Source organism: Lepidochelys kempii, chromosome 2 (genome assembly GCF_965140265.1).
Source record: "Lepidochelys kempii isolate rLepKem1 chromosome 2, rLepKem1.hap2, whole genome shotgun sequence".
Taxonomy (NCBI): Eukaryota; Metazoa; Chordata; order Testudines; family Cheloniidae; genus Lepidochelys; species Lepidochelys kempii.
In genome coordinates this window covers 75,774,320-75,796,871 of record NC_133257.1, presented here as the reverse complement: position 1 = coordinate 75,796,871, position 22,552 = coordinate 75,774,320, and the positions used below count along the sequence as shown (strand labels likewise).

At 40.3% G+C, this 22,552-nt stretch overlaps 1 protein-coding gene across 5 annotated transcripts in view; it reads left to right on the top strand.

The window, feature by feature from the left end:
- The window catches only part of ASXL3 (ASXL transcriptional regulator 3), a 130,772-nt gene extending 111,230 nt beyond the window's left edge, over positions 1-19,542 (top strand). For all 5 annotated transcript variants that reach the window (XM_073331281.1, XM_073331277.1, XM_073331278.1 and 2 more), the window contains 2 exons: positions 5,997-7,953; positions 11,011-19,542. In XM_073331281.1, the coding sequence (XP_073187382.1) occupies positions 5,997-7,953; positions 11,011-14,661 (5,608 nt within the window). In that variant the 3' untranslated portion in view covers positions 14,662-19,542. The remainder of the gene's footprint in view (positions 1-5,996; positions 7,954-11,010) is intronic.
- Positions 19,543-22,552: the final 3,010 nt, after the last annotated feature.

Below are 22,552 nucleotides of genomic sequence, written 5' to 3'. Positions count from 1 at the left end.
GTTTCACCCCTCTAGGTCTCTCTACTTCTTGACTTGTCTCAAGTGTTGTTGTCTTGGTGGACTACTTTTTGTCTGGCTACATCTTTACTTGAGTTCAGTCTACTTGCTGCTTACTACCTTGTTATGACTTGGGTTTTTTAAACTTGTTTTGAATATGGTTTGGATTGAGTGCCTTCAAATACTTTGATTCCATTGAAGTGGAAGCTCTTAGAATCATAGAATCATAGAATATCAGGGTTGGAAGGGACCTCTGGAGGTCATCTAGTCCAACCCCCTGCTCAAAGCAGGACCAATCCCCAATTAAATCATCCCAGCCAGGGCTTTGTCAAGCCTGACCTTAAAAACTTCTAAGGAAGAAGATTCTACCACCTCCCTAGGTAACGCATTCCAGTGTTTCACCACCCTCCTAGTGAAAAAGTTTTTCCTAATATCCAATCTAAACCTCCCCCACTGCAACTTGAGACCATTACTCCTTGTCCTGGCCTCTTCTACCACTGAGAATAGTCTAGAACCATCCTCTCTGGAACCACCTCTCAGGTAGTTGAAAGCAGCTATCAAATCCCCCCTCATTCTTCTCTTCTGCAGACTAAACAATCCCAGTTCCCTTAGCCTCTTCTCATAAGTCATGTGTTCCAGACCCCTAATCATTTTTGTTGCCCTTCGCTGGACTCTCTCCAATTTATCCACATCCTTCTTGTAGTGTGGGGCCCAAAACTGGACACAGTACTCCAGATGAGGCCTCACCAATGTCGAATAGAGGGGGACGATCACGTCCCTCGATCTGCTCGCTATGCCCCTACTTATACATCCCAAAATGCCCTTGGCCTTCTTGGCAACAAGGGCACATGCTGACTCATATCCAGCTTCTCGTCCACTGTCACCCCTAGGTCCTTTTCCGCAGAACTGCTGCCTAGCCATTCAGTCCCTAGTCTGTAGCTGTGCATTGGGTTCTTCCGTCCTAAGTGCAGGACCCTGCACTTATCCTTATTGAACCTCATCAGATTTCTTTTGGCCCAATCCTCCAATTTGTCTAGGTCCCTCTGTATCCTATCCCTGCCCTCCAGCATATCTACCACTCCTCCCAGTTTAGTGTCATCCGTAAATTTGCTGAGAGTGCAATCCACACCATCCTCCAGATCATTTATGGAGATAATGAACAAAACTGGCCCCAGAACCGACCCCTGGGGCACTCCACTTGACACCGGCTGCCAACTAGACATGGAGCCATTGATCACTACCCGTTGAGCCCGACAATCTAGCCAACTTTCTACCCACCTTATAGTGCATTCATCCAGCCCATACTTCTTTAACTTGCTGGCAAGAATACTGTGGGAGACCGTGTCAAAAGCTTTGCTAAAGTCAAGAAACAATACATCCACTGCTTTCCCTTCATCCACAGAACCAGTAATCTCATCATTGAAGGCGATTAGATTAGTCAGGCATGACCTTCCCTTGGTGAATCCATGCTGACTGTTCCTGATCACTTTCCTCTCATGTAAGTGCTTCAGGATTGATTCTTTGAGGACCTGCTCCATGATTTTTCCAGGGACTGAGGTGAGGCTGACTGGCCTGTAGTTCCCAGGATCCTCCTTCTTCCCTTTTTTAAAGATTGGCACTACATTAGGCTTTTTCCAGTCATCCGGGACTTCCCCCATTCGCCAAGAGTTTTCAAAGATAATGGCCAATGGCTCTGCAATCACAGCCGCCAATTCCTTTAGCACTCTCGGATGCAACTCGTCCGGCCCCATGGACTTGTGCACGTCCAGCTTTTCTAAATAGTCCCTAACCACCTCTTTCTCCACAGAGGGCTGGCCATCTATTCCCCATGTTGTGATGCCCAGCGCAGCAGTCTGGGAGCTGACCTTGTCCGTGAAGACAGAGGCAAAAAAAGCATTGAGTACATTAGCTTTTTCCACATCCTCGGTCACTAGGTTGCCTCCCTCATTCATTAAGGGGCCCACACGTTCCTTGGCTTTCTTCTTGTTGCCAACATACCTGAAGAAACCCTTCTTGTTACTCTTGACATCTCTCGCTAGCTGCAGCTCTAGGTGCGATTTGGCCCTCCTGATTTCATTCCTACATGCCCGAGCAATATTTTTATACTCTTCCCTGGTCATATGTCCAACCTTCCACTTCTTGTAAGCTTCTTTTTTATGTTTAAGATCCGCTAGGATTTCACTGTTAAGCCAAGCTGGTTGCCTGCCATATTTACTATTCTTTCGACTCATCGGGATGTTTTGTCCCTGTAACCTCAACAGGGATTCCTTGAAATACAGCCAGTTCTCCTGGACTCCTTTCCCCTTCATGTTAGTCCCCCAGGGGATCCTACCCATCCGTTCCCTGAGGGAGTCGATGTCTGCTTTCCTGAAGTCCATGGTCCGTATCCTGCTGCTTACCTTTCTTCCCTGGGTCAGGATCCTGAACTCAACCAACTCATGGTCACTGCCTCCCAGATTCCCATCCACTTTTGCTTCCCCCACTAATTCTTCCCGGTTTGTGAGCAGCAGGTCAAGAAAAGCTTCCCCCACCCCCAGTTGGCTCCTCTAGCATTTGCACCAGGAAATTGTCACCTACGCTTTCCAAAAACTTCCTGGATTGTCTATGTCTTGATAGCTCCGATTCTTTATGAGCTATTTCTCAGGTGTGTTGGCAGCAAACTGGATCGCACCTTGGGATCTGACCAATTTTCCTTTCTAGTCAGTTTGGTGATTTTGTTATGGCCTCAGCTGAGTTAACTGCTTATAAATATTCCATTACTTGGCTCTCAAGTTGCATCATCTACCTGGAGATTAATCTTTAATAAATTGAGAATCTTTGGGATCACCCTGTTTAAACCCCCTTTGAATTCATAGCTTTAGACTGTACCCAAGAGCCCTTCCATCTATTTGCCAGACTCTGTGTATTACATAACACATAGCAGTCTCCTTCCTGTTGTTCACATTCATCCATTTTATTTTCTGTTTTCTCCATGAACGTTCTGCTTCTCTTAGAAATAGTAAATCTTTGATCAACTGATGTACTTAATCATGACCAGATGCTGTGTAATTCCAGATATATTAACTATTAGCACTTTTAGAAAAAACATGATTGTCACCTGATGAATCTGACTCCAGTGGTCTGCAGTGACTATCTCTTGTCCCACTCTCAGAGATTAAAGTGGCTGTGGTGATGCTAACAGGTTGTGTTATCCCTAGGCACTGGCTTTCGACCTGTGTTCTCTGAATTTTAATGTTGTTTAAAATTCTTAAGAAATGCCAAATAGTTTCACTGATTTCCCTTTAATATGGATTACTGTATCATCCTCCGTGTACCTTTGATGGCTATTTTTAATTTCAAGACTGGCTGTCCGACTTTACCAAATAATTCCACACTTGCCAAGTAGAAATAGTTTCAGTACAGTGAACACCTTTACCATCAATCTAATACTTTCCATCAGGGGTCAGCAACATGTCTGTACGTGGAAAAACTTTGAGGTCCATGATAATTTTTCAAAAAATTGAATGACTAAATGGCATAACCTCCCCCCCACAACCCAATGTCCATCACTAGCTACGGTAATTTTGTCAAGTGTCCGTCGCACAACATGGTGGTGCCGACCCCTGCTTTCCATGCAACTGCAGTCTTGGTGTCTTGCTATCTTTAAAACAGTGGAAAGACCAGCCACTTATGCAGGCTGCTTTTGTCTTAGACCCTGTGATCTTAAGGCTTTCCTTTGTTGCAAGCTTCTTCCTCCACTGTTTTCTGAGCCCATGGGAACATCTTTTAAGTCATAATATCAAAAATAGTATTGCCTTATGCCTTTACTGAATACATGCCATTAAAAGGGCATTGTCAGATTAAAAATAATGGGGTAGATTCAGCGGATTAATCCCTCCTCTTTTTTATTTCCACTGTCTCTCTTCCCCTTCATTTAAATTACTAGGATGCCTGTTTTTGAGAATCACTTCTGTGCTGATTATGTTGAGCTTTCTCTTGCATTTTCTAATTCTTCTGCTGATATGTTTTTTCTATATTACAATATTTTTCTATTCTGTATTCTATTTTTCCTATATTCAGGGGTGCTGGAACAATTTTTATAGTGGGGGTGCTGATCCTGGAATGTATTTGGTGTCTGTTACTGCTACTTCAAGCCAGGGGTGTGGCAGCAACCCCAGCACCACTGCCTACATTACTAAGTAATTGGTAGACGTTTTATGTCAAATGCTCCAGAATGTCCTCATATTTAACAAGGCTAAAAACAAGGTCCTCTTACTGGCTTTCAGTTGTGCAGTACCTTCCCCACTGCCTCCCTCCCTTTCTTGAGACTGGCTTTGCTTCTCCATTCAAGAGACTGAGAATTCTTTTTGGTTACTGATTATTGATTGATTATTTTTATAACATGATTGTTGTTGCGTAGTCAACAATGCCATCTATTCAGAATTCCTAAAGTGTGCTACTAAAAATGTTGATTCATTCCATGATTATTCCATACTTGGAGCTGTTACAGAATTGGTTGGTCTCTAAGGTGCCACAAGTACTCCTTTTCTTTTTGCAAATACAGACTAACACGGCTGTTACTCTGAAACCTTCCTATTTCCTGTCACCCTCTGCAAATTATTCAAAACCATTGTTTGCTTAATTTCCTGATATCCTTCGTTCTTGCACATCACTCACTTGTTTATTCAGTTACGTTGTCTTATTAAATGGAGGATGAGGATCAATCTTCTGTTATTGGCATGTGATTCTGAAGACCATTATACCCCTCTTACCACGACAGCCTAGCATTTGTGTATTCTCCAGCGCTCTGGAGTGTCACATTGCTGCTGGTATGGTCACCCATGGCCTGCTCCAAAAGGTGCTGAGTATTCTCCAGCCCCATTATCTTTGTTCAGAAATGAGGGTGCAGGATCATGCTCTCTTTATATTTTCTCTCAGCATCTCTTGTTTCTAAATTCAGTTGTCATTTTTCAGCCTAAACCAATGACTTTTATAATTTTTTTACCAATATCTGCAACTCTTAGCTGTGTTTTAGTTTTATTTGTCTGAAGCAATAGAATTATATGTAAATTAATATATAATATTTTAGGTAAGAAAGGGATTAAGAAAACATCCTAAAATGGAAGTGTAACCAAGGGCCCACACTGACTTTTTGCATATAAACGCCTCATTTATTTTTTATTTAAGAATGTTAAAGGTTTTTTTATTATAGAGAAATCTGAGGAGTTGTGTATGCATAGACATAAATATTAAAAAACTGAAAGTTTATTATCTTAAAATAATGCTGCTTTATATGCATCTCAAATAGAATGGAATCAAAAACAGGAGCTTGCCACTGATCTTTTCTTACTTTGTGTAGTAGACTCTTGATTGGAAAATAAATGAAGATGAAATGGGATTCTTTTAATCTTCATTGCAAAAAAAATGAAATGATTAGAAGTTTCTAAATAGAAAAGAAACAGTTAATCAGCTTGAGGCAAGAATGAGTTTCTGAAGTGCAGCTTTTCCTGTTAATTTAGGCAAAAGTGATATTAATAGAAATATTTTTTCTGAACTGTTTTTAAATTTCAAACCAAAACTGTTTTCACTGGATTTAAACAATTCTCCTGCAATACTTGTAGTGCCACTATAGCAGCATTGTGCTGGAATATGAAAATCAGAAAGGGAAATGGAGTATAAATAAAAGTGAAACTAAATGGTTTCCATTTTATGTGCAATTTGAATGAAATGCCAAATGGTTAAATAATAAGTAAATTGCATTTTTAAAATTCCTGAAGTTTTACTAATCAAAGGTAATATAAGTAATACAGGTAAGGAAATTTGTTTTCCTAAATATATAAGGCCAAATCCTCAGCTAGTGTAAATTGCATCACTCTGTTGAATCTACTCCATTATTTTTTATATGACAATGCCCTTTTAAAGGCATGTATTCAGTAAAAGCATAGGACAAAAATCCAAGTCATTGTTTACTTCTGTCTGTGATTACATGACCTTTTTAACTTAAGTGGTTTGTATTTTAGGTTGGGAATGTCAATAGAAGAATCTATGAAGCTCACTTCAGGACAGAACAGTGATGAAGATGAGAGTAGTTTGCTGTGTGGATCTTCTGGTATACCTGGTCCTTCTAAACAAACAACTCTTGAGGACCATGAAGAGAAAAGCATGAAAATTCCACCCCTTCCTGAAAGAGATTTCTGTCAGTCTCTTCGTAATGTGGAACAGGTTCCAGTCAAGGATCTAATGGTGGAATCAGATTCAGAGGATATATTGGTACCTGACGAATCTGTAATTCAGGAAGAGATTGCTGAGGAGGTTGAGACAAGTATCTGTGAATGCCAAGAGGAGAACCATAAAACAGAAAATGAGTTTTCTGAGGAGCCAGTAAGCCCAGCTGGTACTAATGAAGAAGTAGAAGCAGTGCCACTTGCAGACAACTCAGCATCCTGTGTTGTGATGAATGATGTAATTGATACTTTGTCTCACATTGAAATTAAAGTGGAGTTGAAATCAGAATGTCCTCAGGAAGACATGTCAGTTGTGATTGATCAGCTGGAGGATTGCTTATCACCTGCACAATCTGCTTCATCAACAAACTCTGTCAGTGATACAGCAGAGAGGGATTCTGAGTCTACAAAAGAGCTAAGTGCTCCAGAAACACAAAACTCTGCTCTAGAAGGCTCATTGTTCACTGATGGAGGCATTGCTGTTGATATGGAGCTACAGAGTGACCCTGATGAACAGTTATCTGAAAATGCTTGTATTTCTGAAACTTCCTTTTCCTCTGAAAGCCCAGAGGGACCTTGTATCGGTATTGCCTCTCCAGGAGGTGACACACAGTCCACTTCAGAGGAACCCTGTACTCCAGCATCTCATGAAACAGCTTGTTCATCTGAGGCAGCCAGCAGTGAAAATATTGAACCTGATAGTCAGCAAAAGACCATTGAAGAAAGCCTGCACACACCTTTAATGTCAGAAATATCTCCAGTGTCCACTTCACCTGTAACCTCAGAAGTATCTCTGACATCAAACTTACCTTTGACATCAGAGGCATCACCAGCTTCTAATTTACCTTTAACATCAGAAACCTCTCCAATGTCTGATTTACCATTAACCTCAGAAACCTCTTCTGTGTCTTCTGTACTTCTAGCTTCTGAAACATCTATGGCAACCAGTTTACCTTTTCTGTCGGAAACCTCTCCAATTTCTAATTCCCCACAGAGTGAAAGACTTATTCTGCAACAAAGGAAATCACCATGTTTATCTGAAGAATCCCTCTCCCCTTTAAAAGAAGAAACTTCAACCATTCCTGAGGCATCTCAAGAGGAAAATCTTATTGTGCAAGAAAAACTGATTCAGAGTACAACTGAAACTATGAAAATGGGTCCGCTATCGAATATACCTGAAAGTTCAATATTGGAAGAGCCCCAAAGCAAAAATCTTACTCAATCGTGCAGATCACATACTGAAATTGAGAAATCTTACATTGCTTCCATTTCAGAACTTTCTTCTCCAGAAGTGATCAAAATTAAAAATCATCATGTTCAGCAAAGAGCGGAAAAGAAAGGTGTGCTCTCATCATTAGAGATTGCTGTCGTATCAGAAGGGACGGTGGGCAAAAGCACCGAACTCCTTCCAGTTAAACCACATGATAAAGTATATACCTCATCTCTAGAAAAGACTTCATTCTCAGAAGTGTGCAGAAGTAAGTCACACAAACAACAAAGCAGTGTACAGATCCGGCTGGAGAGTTCCCATTCGTCTAAGTTATTAGAACCCACAAAATCATCTGAAGTAAGAATTGAAAATAGAGATGCAGAGATCCCGAAGAGGAAGACTGCAGAGCAGCACAGTTTTGGAATCTGTAAAGAGAAGAGAGCTAGAATAGAAGACGATCAGTCTAATCGTAACGCTCCGTTGATGAGTCCATCTGAGAAAGAGCAGCCACCCAGAGAAGAGCCCCGAGTCCCACCCCTCAAGGTAGAGTGGTAGTAAAAGCCTACTGAGTCAGAAGGCTAAAGATTAATTATCTGCTGATTGCCTCTGGATTTGTTTGTTACTCTTAAATATTTGGTATAGGGAGAGAAAGATAAGCAATTTCCAATACCTCTCTTTCTGTGTTGCACAGTTTGAATTACCTCACTTTTGTTGCAAAAGTACTTTCATGTGAGGGCAAACAATCCAAATATATATGACTTAAAAATAAATCCATGGACTTTTCCATTGTTTCTTAGTATATTTGCTAATTCCCCAGTCTACAGTATTCAAGATTAAGCAAGGGCTTGCTCTCTGTCTGTTTTTCTTTGTTACATCAGAGTCATTTTTGTTACAACTGGTCAATTCCTCAGTTCTGCAACAGGACCCAGATTGAAGCCAGAGAGGCTCTATATGGAGTAACAGCCTGTGCTTGCAGATCTCTTTGCAAGACTGGTACACATGATGGCTTAAGTACAAGATTTCCCTGTACAGTTAGGAGGCAGAACCTTAGCTGTGAGGGAGAAAGTCACATTATGACTTTATGCATTATGAGAATGACACATTATGAGAATGCAAATATCTTTACTGGCAGCAAATTACTGGCTAGATAAATTGCTTTGAACACATTTGTCTTTTTTTAAAAAGTTAGCTCAGTTTGGAAAGTTCTTTTTAACATGTGAGGACAATAGATTTATTTAGTCTGTTTCGTGATGTCTTGTCCATCTTAGTTTTGTACATGATGATGTTGGCCAAAAGTTAGGCCCAGTCTACTTAACTACTGGCTGTGCAGTGTGAGTTCCCAATTATTCAGAGCTGTCCCTTTTTTCTATTTATTTGTAACTGCTATAGTAATTGAACATTCTAATCTGTCCAGGAGGGCAAATACAGTAAATGTTTCAATCACTAGTACTACAGCATGGAGCAGCTAACAGTAATTGGTGAGCAAGAATACAGTTGGAAGCTAGCCCACTCTAACTTTAGTGGTACTCATGTCTTTTTTGAAAGACTCCAGCCTCATATATGGAATTCTAATCACTATCTAATTACAAAGAAAAGTAGATCAGGGAGAAAAAGGTTTCATAATTATAATTTAAAAAATTAACAATCAGACAATAGTTACCATTTTATCAATCTTGATGTTGCGAAGTAGGATTGAAAAAAATCTGCTTTTGAGCTGGAAAGCAAAGTGTTTCGAAGTAGCAGTGTACTTGAAGAAATGTGTTAATGTAAGTGTTATTAACTCAACTATTCAAGTAACTGATTTTTTAAAAAAATTAGAGGAGGAACAGAATTATTTAAGAGATTAGTTCTAGATGATGAAACCTTTTGTCTGTAGGTTGCTAGTTCAAACCCAGATGAAATCAGTAGTGTTGATTTTTGGTCACTATCTGCTGGGTATTCATTGGTATATGTGAAATTAGTTTGATCTCATTCCATTTCCCAGATGAGAAGTTTCCACATTACAAAACCACCACCATAACTAGTACTAATTGGCAGAGTCGGCAGACAGGCCAAGAATTGAATTGGCATGTAGAATGACTTGCTCTTTCCCTCAAGGTCAGGGTTGAGGCCCATTGGCAGAGCTGTGTGGGGAAAGTTATGCTGACACTGTCTATGCTGAACTGTGGAGATATATAAAATGCATATTACTACAGGACTGGAACTTTGAGTTACACTGCTTCCTAATAGAAAACCAGATTCTTTCAATCCCACACTGCATCATCAGATTGGTCCCCTGCTGGGAAAATGGCAGCTCCTACCAATAGAGAGCCCCAGAGACATTGAAGGAAGATACTGAAACAGCAGCAGGCATTTCTAAAATTTATTTTGGAAAATCATATGTTAATCATATCTTTATTTAATCAGTATTTAGCTTTGTAAGGTGGTGCCATTGATAACGGCTACCTTTCCTTGTAAAAATGACCCTGCCAATGTCCCAAATCATAAGGGCTCTTTTGTAGCTTTGACTTCCCTTAACTCACATTTATCACATGGCTATTTTTCCTGTAAATGTTACATAGCTCATCTCTCTACTACTCTCCAAAAGAAAGTCACCTCACTGATCACTGAGGCTCCACTAACCTGGACAGCTGAAAAATGTGTCCATTTTAAGAGGTTAAAATACTATTCTGCCTGGCTTGATGTGTTTAATAGAAGTGAATTCCACTGATTGTTGTTGGAGCTTGTTTTGGATGTGACCTCATGTCTCTTACACCCCAATCCTGCAAACACCCGTGCACGTGCTTATCTTTACGTATAATATGAGCCATCCCATTGATTTCAGTGAGATCATTCATGTATATACATTAAACACTGTATAAATATTTGCAGGATTGGGGTCTTAGTTCTCGATACACAGTAGTGAGCAGGTGATGCACCAGAAAGATACTACAGTGGGTGCCCTAAAATTAGGGTGCTAGGGACGGAAAAAAACATTTTTGTGATTCACCCCTTTTAAGTCTCAGTCAGGGATTGATCCTTGGTATGGTATGAATTACAGACTCAGAGGAATTTCAGACTCCTCCTAGCTGGAGGAAAGGTTTTTTAGTTGCATTTGATATTACAATAAATATTTGGTGTAACGAGGGAAAGATTAAGTGGTTACAGAGGCCTGAATGCCTTGGAATGAGGAGCAAAACCACTATGATTATTTTTCAAACATTTGCAGTAGATGTTAACAAGGAAGCCCTTTTCCAGTCCCATTGCACCTGACAGGTTGATCTCCAACTAGATACAGTGGAGATTAGGAAGATGTGATGAATTATATCAGATAACCATTGTATTTTATCACATTCAATCAACTTTCCTTCTCAACAAAAAGGTAGGTCTATGGAGGCAAATTCAAGTACTCATTACTTCTGTTGGAGAATGACAAAGTAGTAAAATGAACATATTGTTAACTTTTAGCATTTTTCTGTGTAAATACACTACATGGTAATTCTGATTCATCTAGTGTGACCTCTAATTTGCTATCATGCTCTGAACCGTTTAGAAGATAGCAGAGAAATTTAATATGTATGATATCCTATTAACATTGTTTTGTTTTCTTCTTCGTTTTAGATTCAACTTTCAAAAATTGGGCCACCTTTTATTATCAAGAGTCAGCCTGTTTCAAAACCAGAACCTAGGGTTTCCCCAAGTACATCAGTCAGCAGCGGGAGGAACACTGGGGCTAGAACTCTTGCAGATATCAAGGCAAGAGCTCAGCAAGCTAGAGCCCAGAGAGAGGCTGCAGCTGCAGCTGCTGTGGCAGCAGCTGCAAGCATAGTCTCTGGAGCAATGGGGAGTCCCTGTGAAGGTGGGAAGACAAGAACACTGGCACACATCAAGGAGCAAACAAAGGCCAAACTATTTGCTAAGCATCAAGCCAGAGCCCACTTACTTCAGACCAGTAAAGAAGCAAAGTCACAGCTCAGTTCAAAGGAAGGTCCTTCGTCCATAGACACCTCGACGACACCTGACACAAAGATTGAAGTTTCTACTGGTGTCATTATAGTTAATCCTAACTGCAGGTCTCCTAGTAACAAGTCTACTCACCTCCGTGAGACTAACACTTTACTGCAGCAGTCACTTAACACAGCTGCATTGCCAGAAACTGCTACGGACATATCCGTTCACAGTTCTGATGAAAACATACCTATGCCACAATTGTGTGAGAAAATTATCTCATCTACCTCCACTGAAAATAACAATGTGCCAGTGCTTTATAGTAAAAATTCAGTCCCTGTGTCTGTTTGCAGCACTGCTATGTCGGGAGCAATTCAAGAACTTCCCTTTGCAAGTTCTATTGATAAATCTTCTGTTTTAATGTCTGTTGACAGTACAAACACAACAATTTCGGCTTGTAATGTAAACATGCTGAAATCCACCCAAGGGGTCGATACTCCATGCATTGCCATTGTACCAAAATGTATTGATAACACTATTGTTCCAGCCTCAATAGACAGTACAGTCTTATCAAATTCAATTGATGAGAAAAGGTTGCCAGTATCAAGTAGCAGCGCAAATAATGCAGTCTCCAGTCAATATACCACTGTGCCAACTTCGTCCATTGCAAGTAATTTGCCAAATCATCTCCCAGGTAGTTCTGTACTGATTCCCCCAGTGGGGACTACTACTAGATTTTCTTCTGATAAGATAGCCATAACTGGATGCAGTGAGCAAAGTACTGTATCCATTAACACTACTGTTAGAGCAGCTTTAAGCTGCAGTGATGCGGCTACAGTAGTAGATTCTGTTGCAAGGCCACCAATTTCAATGTTTACTGGTAATATGGTGACAGTAAGTTCTTACGACAACACTGCTAAATTAAGTGCTGACAACTTGGAAAAAAGTTCTGGACCACGAAACCGAACAGATCTGTCCAGTAAATCTCAGCCAGTGAGCTTTACACAAACAGCCGTGAACAGGTCTATACCTTGTAAAGTCATTGTTGACCACACTACTACATTAAATTCCAGTTTGTCGCTGGCTGCTTCCATTGAAAATGCAGAAAACAGCATAGATCTGCAGAGCAGACTTGTGAGGGCAGAAACTGCCTTACAAAATATAGCATGTCCTCAGGTGTCTGTAATAAGCAGGCCTGAAATAGTCAGTAATGAAAGCCTTGAGCACAGTTCCAGCTTCATAACTGTTACAGCAAAACAAGAGGGAAAAACCTTGCAGACAGCTTGTACAAGTCTTCAAGAAGTGCCTCTTACTCCTCAAGATAAATTAATTGAGGTTGTTGCCCCCAGTCAAGGTTTTGTAGAGCAGTTACGAGGTCCTTCAGCCTTTAAAAGTGAAGCAGATGCTGCCTGTGTCAATCAGTTTAACACTAATAACAGAATATGCTGGCATGATGAAGAGGCAATGCACACAGACCAGCCAGTGGTCAGCCATCTTAACCCAAATAAGCATAAAGAATATACAGAGCAAAACTGTTTAAAAAATGTCAAAACTGAGCCTTCAAGTTACACGCAGATGTCAGAGTTGCAGTCAAGGAGTCTTATGACTAGCATCACTGTTCCTGTTAAATCAGAAACTACCGAATCTGACAAATGCTTTAGGATGGACACTGAAGATTTTACAGGATCTGAAATGCCTCGCCAGACTGCAGAAATAGCCCCGAGTGCACAGCTGACACAGACCTCCAAGACATCTGTTACAGACTCTATGGAGGACTCTTTGTCATTGACAACAGAAACCCTAAAAAGAGTTACAAGTGCTGGAAGCTCTAGCTGTCGTTTGTCATCAGTTGAGGCCAACAATCCTCTAGTGACACAGTTACTGCAAGGCAACCTGCCTTTGGAAAAGGTGCTGCCACAGCCCAGATCCGGAGCCAAACTAGAGATTAACAGGCTCCCCTTGCCTTTGCAAACTACCTCAGTGTGTAAAACATCAGCATCTGAGAGAAGTCTGGTTGAAAATCCTTCCAGCTCACCCAATCCAGATGGTAAAGGATTTACAGCAGGCGGCCTAGCCCCACTGCAAATCAGAAAGCGTGACAACCATCCAAAGAAGCGGATGGCCAGGACTGTGGGGGAGCACACTCAAATGAAATGTGAGCTTGGAAAGCTATCAGTGGACACAGATGTTAAAGTGGCTCCTTGTGTAATCGGTTCCAATACGAATCAACTAGGGCATGGTCAGCCATTTAAACAAGAGTGGCTGAGCAAACATGCTGTTCAGAACAGAATTGCTCACAGTCCAGAGATCAAGCAGCAGAAGAGGCCACTGCCTTCGTGCAGTTTCCAGCAGAACTTATTTCACATTGACAAAAATGGCAGTTTTCATGCAGAAGCTAGTACCTCACAGAGACAGCATTTTTACCAAATGTCCATGGCTGCAAGAGGCCCCATTCCTACGGCAGCTTTGTTGCAAACTAGTTCAAAAGTGCCATCTGGCTGCAATGCATTTGCTTTCAGTAGGCACCTGGAACAGAAGGGTTTGGGAGAGGTCAATATTTCTGCAGCAGCTCACCAGCTGAGGCTAGGAAGTGTTTTTTCCCCTCATGTTCAAATTAAGGAAGGTGATGACATTGCTAGTGCCTCACAAACTCTCCAGAATAAAGCGTTAGTGCACCCTCCTCCTCCTCCCCCTATTCCAAACACAGAAGTCCCATCTGATCAAAAGCAACTGACAGTTACTATGGAAACCACTAAAAGGCTTAGTTGGCCTCAGCCAGCAAGCATCTGTAGCAATATAAAATCTGAACCTATTTCTTTTGAGGAAGGTTTAAGCAGCAGCTGCGAACTGGGCCTAAAACAAGCTTCCTACGATCAGAAGGAAGTAAAAGAACAGTTAAAAACATTTGCATTAAAAAATGCAGATTTCTCTTCCTATTTACTTTCTGAGCCACAGAAGCCTTTTACCCAATTAACGACTCAGAAAATACAAACACAGCACCCGCAGCAGCAGCAGCAGCAGCAGCTCTGTGGAAATTATCCAGCTATACACTTTGGTAGCACAAGCTTCAAAAGGGCAGCATCTGCGATTGAAAAATCTATTGGAATTTTGGGAAGTGGCTCAAACGCTGCTACAGGTCTGTCTAATCAGAACGTTCCGATTCCGGTTCAGAAATTTGCTGACAGCAGCAATGCAGATGAACTGGAACTGAAATGCTCTTGCAGGCTGAAAGCCATGATAGTGTGCAAAGGCTGTGGAGCCTTCTGCCATGATGACTGCATAGGCCCTTCAAAACTGTGTGTAGCTTGTTTGGTTGTACGGTAGAAATTGAGTCAAAGATGCAGTATCCCTTCTCAGCATGGGAGAGCAGAACAAAGAAGTGGAGAAATTGAAACATTTTAGGCCTTTTTTTTTTTTCTGGTGATGCTTTGTTTCAGAATTTAGTTATTTCTGCTTGCATGACATTCCCTGGAAAGAAGAAGAAACCATTAGAATTTCTTTTAAAAAAAAATACTTGTTATTAAGCTTCTATAAGCTTCCTTGCTGTCTAAAAGAAAAGGTATTAAAATGTCATTCCTAGCTTCTATTTATTTGCACAAAGTGCAGCACACTCTTTCCCCACTTATATATTATGATAGCAGACCCTCTAGGTTAAGAATAACAGGTTAGTTGTATTCTCATGATTTCTAATTGCTGGGGTACTGCAAGTACAGAGATAACAAGATGACTAACAAATTGAGTAAAGACTGCTTTGGGTAAAGTAGCTTGGTGTTCTGTTACAAATCACCATCAGAGCTACTAAATTGACTTACAGTTTTTCTAATGATGATTGCTTTCTTGAACCCACCTTTACCATCCATGACTAACTTATAGACGGTCAACCTAGCAAAAGAGAGAGAGACTTTAGACAGATTTGATTACAGGAGTTTGCTCACTCCTACACAAAGCATTATGGAGGTAAGGTTTTAATTATCAGCTGTTTTTGTTGATTCCCTGAGAATTAGATTTGTAAATGTGGTTTGATTAGCTGGACCATGTCTAGAACCTTCTTGGCTTTAATGGAGTGTAGAGGAAGTAACGACTTCTCTTAGAGAGCTCTCTTTTCCCCTCTCTCCCCAAACCTTCCCTGTACACCTATTGAGCTATCAATCCCAAACACATATATGGGTCAGTCTAGGTAACAAACAGGTTTTGGATTTCAATAGCATTTCCATGGCCTAAGGTTGATCCTAAGGTATAATTAATGATTTGAGGACAGATTATAATTGTGTGTTGAGCTGAATAGTAGAAAATCAGTTATTTTCCCTCCTATATGATTTACTATCTATTTACATATGTTTGAGTTTTGACTTTTAAAAAAACTTATTTTCAAAAATGACTTAACACTACCTTTTTTTATTAAAGTTTTCAGACCACTTACAGTATAATTTGGAGAGTTGGGAGTAAAGAGGTGGGGGTTTTTTTTAAAGGGATACTGCATCTTTTAAATAATCTTCAGTATTTATCCAGTACTGTATTTATGTTGAGGACTACAGCTGCATTCCAGATGCATTAGTCACCATAACATTAGAGGACAACAGCAGTAATTTTGGGGCCCTGTCCACCTAAAAGGAAAATATTATAAAGGGATAAAGCACATGCAGCTGTTGGGGACAGGAAAAAATTCTGCTATTTTTTTTTTTTTTACTCCAGATTCAAGAACACAAAATGTGCAGTACGAGTACCCCATATGCTGACATACGATTGTGACCACCCAAACAAATATGAACATAGAGAACACCGTAATTTTTACCATTGCAGTAGAACCTCACTAATACATACACCTTACCATCTGCACAAAAAACGGACATTCTATCCCTAGTTCTCAGTGAAACATGTAATAGCAGTGATTTGAGGTCTTGTATTACTCAGATTTTAGTATTTATACAAAACATATAACACTACACATTTACTGGTATATCCTGAAGTATTAACACGAACGATAAAACTGTCAAGTGAAAAATACACTATATGATCCATTATACTTGTTTATTTATGATATTTTCTTGCTTACTAATTTATAATTATTTAATTTGTAATTGATCTCCCTGGCATCAGTGCATATTAGTGAGGTTCTGCCATATATGCAAATCACATTTATTTTCTTTTGGGACCATTTTTACAAACATAAAATATACTGTTCCTTTTGATTGTCTTTAAAAATTCATTGGAACATTGTAGGAAGTACATTCCTGCCATAAGAAGTTCTGTGGTGCAACTAGAGTTCTGTTTACTGTAGTAGTGACATCTAAGTATTAATTTTTGACACCATGTGATCCAAAGCTATTGATGATTCCATTAACAATATTGTTGCTGATACAGTAATATATTTTCTGTATACAAAAGCACTCCTTTTTGAAAGGTGAAAATCACACAGATTTTCCAATTTTTCAAATCTTTCTGTGGAATGAAAAACAAACCAAAAATAAACAGTTGAAAAGTAATTTCCAGTGGTGTGCTGATAGCTACCCAAATGGGAGCTATGATGGTCACATGGATAAACATGAGTATATTGTAGTCATGCATACCAAACCATATTTAAGGAGCCTTCTGTATTGGACTTATATCCTATTGTATTTACATATGGTAGAGGTAGAATTTATTCCCTTAAATAAACAGATTGGCCAGTTCTTAAAATCATGATAACCTGTGTTTATATGAACCCTCTGAGAGCTGGGAATCTTTTTACATCTGGCTCAGAATCCCTTGTCCACAGCACGTATCATTATCTGTTTTTACTTGCAACTGGAAATGTATTCTACCCGTGACTGACATGGTATTGAAAGAAAATGCAGCATCCAGAAATGTTTTGTTTTGAATGACTGGTAAGGGAGTGAATAATATGATATAATATTAATTCATGTCGATGGCATCTTTGTACTGTGGTTGTAGTTTGCATATTTGACATACGATAAAATGTTATATAAAACTGATTTGGGCAAAATGATGCTAAATAATATAACACAGTTGGCCAAACCCCTTCATGGTGCCATCGCATTGACTTCTATTGGACATCGGTGGAGTGGCTTTAGGAATGAATTTGACCCACTATTTAGAAACATCTTGTGAGTGGTGTCAGTGATTTATAGCCATGGTGTAAAATTACAAATGCAGCTAAATGATTTAGGAGCCTGAGTCTCATTGACTTTTAATTTGAAAATGGGACTTATGTTCCTAAATCATGCAGATGCTCTTGAAAATTTTACCCTCCTAAGATTAGAACTGAATTTTGGATTGCTTCTGTTTTTGTCTAATTTTGTCCAGATTTCAATCCCCATGTCACTCTGGTTTGTTAGTGATCGTGCAGTTTGCACTGTTGAACACTTAAGATTTATGCACTGAAAAGTGGTGAGAAGAAGCATTACTTAAGAAGACACCTCTATGTGTTTGTGTGTGTCAGTCCATCCATCCTTCCTGCAGGAATAATTTACACACATGCATTTTTGGAAAATATCTGAAGTTTTTTCCCTAGTTGCAGCACTTTTGGGAGAGAGGAAGAAAGACTCTTGTGCTCCTTCCTTCCTTTTTTTTTAATCTGCGTATTTTTGAGGTGTGTAATTAACATTAGGGCATTTGTAGTGTGTATGTTTCTGTTCCTGTGCAGAACTAATTTTCCGGTCAGAAATTCCGTTAGTTGAAATAATGTAAAAAAATTGGTGAACTGGGCACTTCATTTCAGCATTCTGTTTACCTGCTGAGATTTAGCACGTGAAATTAATTAACTTAAAAATAAGGTAGAGCCATAAAGCAGAATTATGTCCCTTTTCTTGATGAGGGTTCTGTGTTGTTAGGGTAAACTACAGAATGTTCAGATTTTTTCAGGGTCCTGGAATTCCTTGCACAGTTTATAAACTGGTGCATATGGTGCTTTGTAATGCAGTTTCTGAAGTAAAATTATCTTATGCTGCACCTCCCTTCCCCTTACAAACACACGCACAATTTCAGAATAGTTATTGTAGCCTCTGGTTTAGCAGTTTTACCAAGGTGTGGTGAAGTACCAGGATGAACACTCAAAAGCTCAAAAATGTCATCTAAAGGGATCATCTTAGCTGACACATGTGAACGGCCCTGCTTTAAACACTGAATGACTTTCTACAGTTTTGTGACAGCAGCACAGCGGTTTTTTATCTGTGTTTCTGTAGAACTTTGGGGGGCAGTAAATAATATTCAGTGTGGATAATCATGGACCTGTGTAGCTAAATGTTTCTGAATCTAAAAATCCTGTTGTCTTCAGTAATCATGCTTTTGTCACTGTAAAACCAACATTTTTAGTCTAATTTAAAGGAGCTGCTTCTTTTATAGCACATAATATTTCGCTTTGTACTATATTTGATAGTTACAGAATAATTTAGTCTGTAGAATAACTTTGTCGTATTTGTAATGTTCATGAATGTTACAAGAAAAGTGCTTTACTTTGTTGCCATAATTCTCTTGTACTGCTGTAAAATATTTCTTCTGCTTTACAGAAACCTAACTCAATTCACAATTTCAGTACAGGGTTTTTTGTGTTTTTTATTTTGTTTTATTTGTCAGTATTTTTAATGTTTACATCTGTTTGACATTAGCCATTCAATGCCTTTTTAGGGCAGTATTACTCCTGGAGTGTAACAACAATGTGAAATCAACCCATACTTAACAGGCATGAGAAATACAGATTTAAGGGGGAAATCCCTAACATGCATAGATTTTTTTTTCATTAACATATGGAGAAGTAAAAACCGTCCTTCAATCCTCTACCAAAGAAAACATTATTCCCACAGGAAAAGCTCAGAAATGGTTCTCTGAATCCTCGGAAGGGGGAGTAGTTGATTTCAGTGGGGTTGCTACAATTTAATACTGTTATGCTTGCTTTGTTACCTGACTAAATGTGACTGAGGGCAAGAAGCATTTTAACAATTTTTTTTTTAAAGACAGTGTTTTCTTTAGAAATCAGGGATCATGCTTTCTTTAATGGTGCTCTTCATTTTTTATTTAAAAAAAAACAAAAACAAAAAACATTTGTTGCCTACAAAAATGACCACTCACAAAACCATACATTAAATAAATTGAGTTGTCTCCATATTTTCTCTCTTCTCCCTCCCCTTTTCCTCTTCCTGGTCCCCTGAAAATAACAACATGGGCTTCAATATTAAAATATTCTGGAAAAAAATAAAGAGATAAAATATATTTGTCATATGTTTTTCTTTTATGTTCAGTACGTTATGTGGGGTATTCTGTCTGAACGTTGTACGTTCATTGAACATTCCAGTCAGTGAAGGAGAAACAGAAGTGGAAAATCTGTACTTTTAAAAGTTGATGACCATTTATTGTATGATTGAGACTTAGCAGTATCTGATATAGCATAGCTATGACCATATTGAAATAATGAAAATAAAACTGGCTGTTAGTATTTTGAGTTTTTAAGTAGAAGATTTACAGAACATAAAGAATAGATTAGCTGCATTGTCTTTCAGGGCAACTCCTAGGTATATACTAGGTATTTTTGGGAACCTGATTCTGTCAGCACACGAGCACCACATCCTTTTGTGATCTCCCCCTCCCCTTTCCCACCAACAAAGAAGAACTTAAAAATCCATACCTTAGTGGCCCTTCGATAACAGGTTCCCAGTTCAAACGCGTTACCCAGTGATGAAACCAGAGTTGGCTTTTAAACTCTGCTAGACAAAAAGGAAATAGAAATAGAGTGGAGAATTCATTACATTACAAACAAAATGTTTCTAGAACTTTTTCCTTTGAAAGAGCTTTGCAAACATAAACCAGCTGGTAGGGATAAGAGGGTGGACAGCAAGTAATTTTTTCACAGGCCCGCTCAAAAATGCTAAGGCCAGCACTTCCTGAATCCCCAATGCCTTGCTGCACCTTTCCACAATTATTATTATTATTATTTGATTAGTGGTAGCACTTCAGGTCACCAGTCATGCATCCGGGCAACATTGTGCTAGGCACTGTACAAACAACAAAACAAAAAGACAGTGCCTGTCCTAAATAGTTGTTGTACTGTGACTCCCCCACCCACCTGCTGGGCACTCTTACCTCCAGTTGTGCTTTTCAGGTTATCCAAGTCTGCCAGGGGTCTCAGGGAGGGTCTTGCAAAGCCTGGGGCTAACCTTGTTTTATTTAATAATAGTTGTTCAGCCATAGGCTGCAGTAGTTTTTATCTTAACTCTTTAGGTGAATGGAGGAATTCAAATTAGAATTTCTATACATTTAAGAACTACCTGTTTACTTTTGCACCTATGTTAATTTTAAAAACCTTCTAAAATAGCTTTTGGCAAAATTTTATTTAAACTTTTTAAAATAACATTTTATAGTATTTTGTTTTTCTAGAGTATCTTCTGTCTGCGCGTCCCACTCAGAGTTCCCCAAACAGTAATAAATTAGTCTTCACAACACTCTTTTGAGTTATCCTCACTTTGACAGTTGGGGAAATTGAGCTCCAGAGAAATGAAATGACTTGCCAAGGTCACACAGGAAGTCCATAGCAGAACTGTGGGGAGAGGGGGAAACCACGTATCTTCTGCTTCCTCGTCCTATGCTTTAACCAGAGGATTATTTTGTATAAGTTTAAAATAAATTATGGATCATTTTAAAATAAACAGCAGTGGGCCTTAATTGTCTGCCATAGTTAGTGGTGAGGAAGGGAGTGAGAAGGAAAAACATTTTACTTCAAAAATAGCAGCAGTGCAGTTTAATGTTCATGGAAAACTCGGGGGGTGGGAGGGAGTTGCCTTCCCCTGCAGCATGGGGCACGGGGCATTTGCAGGTTTAAACTAGTGTAGATGGTAGACTCCACATTCCACCTTCTCTGTATGTGTATATATATAGCTTCTTACTATATGTTCCATTCAATGCATCCGATGAAGTGGGCTGTAGCTCACAAAAGCTTATGCTCTAATAAATTTGTTAGTCTCTAAGGTGCCACAAGTACTCCTGTTTTTTTTTTTTTTTGGTAGATTCTTTGTAACTGGAAGTCTTTAAATCATGCTTTGAGGACTTCAGTAACTCAGCCAGAGGTTAGGGGTTCTGTGGCCTGCAAAGTGCAGGAGGTCAGACTAGATCAGGGATGGGCAAACTTTTTGGCCTGAGGGCCATATCAGGGTTGCAAAACTATATGGAGGGCCAGGTAGGGAAGGTTGTGCCTCCCCAAACAGCCTGGCCCCTGCCCCCTATCTGCCCCCCTTCCACTTCCCACCCCCTGACTGCTCCCCTCAGAACCTCTGACCCATCCAACCCTCCCCTGGTCCTTGTCCCCTGACCACCCCCTCCCGGGACTCCCAACCCTAACCGCCCCCCGGGACTCCACCCCCTATCCACCCCCCCTTCTCCCTGTCCCCGGACTGCCCCACCCCCTGACAGGCCCCCCCAGGACTCCCAAGGCTATCCAACCCCCCCAGTCCCTCTCCCCAGATCACCCCCCACCCCCAAACCTCCACCCCATCGAACTCCCCCTCCCCCCATCCCCTGACTGCCCCCTGGGATCTCCACTCCCCGCCCCCTTACCGTGCCGCCGCACTGCCCAGCAGGAGCAGTGGGCCAAAGCGCTGGCGGTGCAGCACGCTGAGGCTGTGGCAGAGGGGGGAGAGCAGGGGAGGGGCTGGGGGTAGCCTCCCCGGCCGGGAGCTCAGGGGCTGGGCAGGATGGTCCCGCAGGCCGGATGTGGCCCACAGGCCGTAGTTTGCCCACTTCTGGACTAGATGATCATGAAAAGTCTGAGTCTACAGTGCTATATAGGTTAATATTCATCCTGATTCTTCAACATTGCTCTCTGTCTATCCAAAGAATCTATATCTGTACTACCAGCAGATGGAGACAGGAGAAAGTCTTGTGCAGATTGTCTAGGCAGGTAGAGCACCAAAATCTGACCCAAAGAAATTACCATTTGGTTAGTTTCTGCTGATGAATCACATGTAGCTGGCTTGTTTAACTGGGAAGTAAATTGTCACCCAGGAAGAAGTTGGGGAGAGACAGTTAATGTTGGGTTGAGAAGTTGGGGGATTGGAAGGATCATAAGATTCCCAAGAGAAATAGAGAACATGAAAATGTGGTGGGATTGTGATGTGTAATAGTTGAAACACATACACATCTAGGCATTGTTGTAGACACCTAGGGATGTGTTGTGGACATTGCAGGGAGTATGGGCTAGGACTATGTGTATCTCACAAAAAAAGACCCCTTC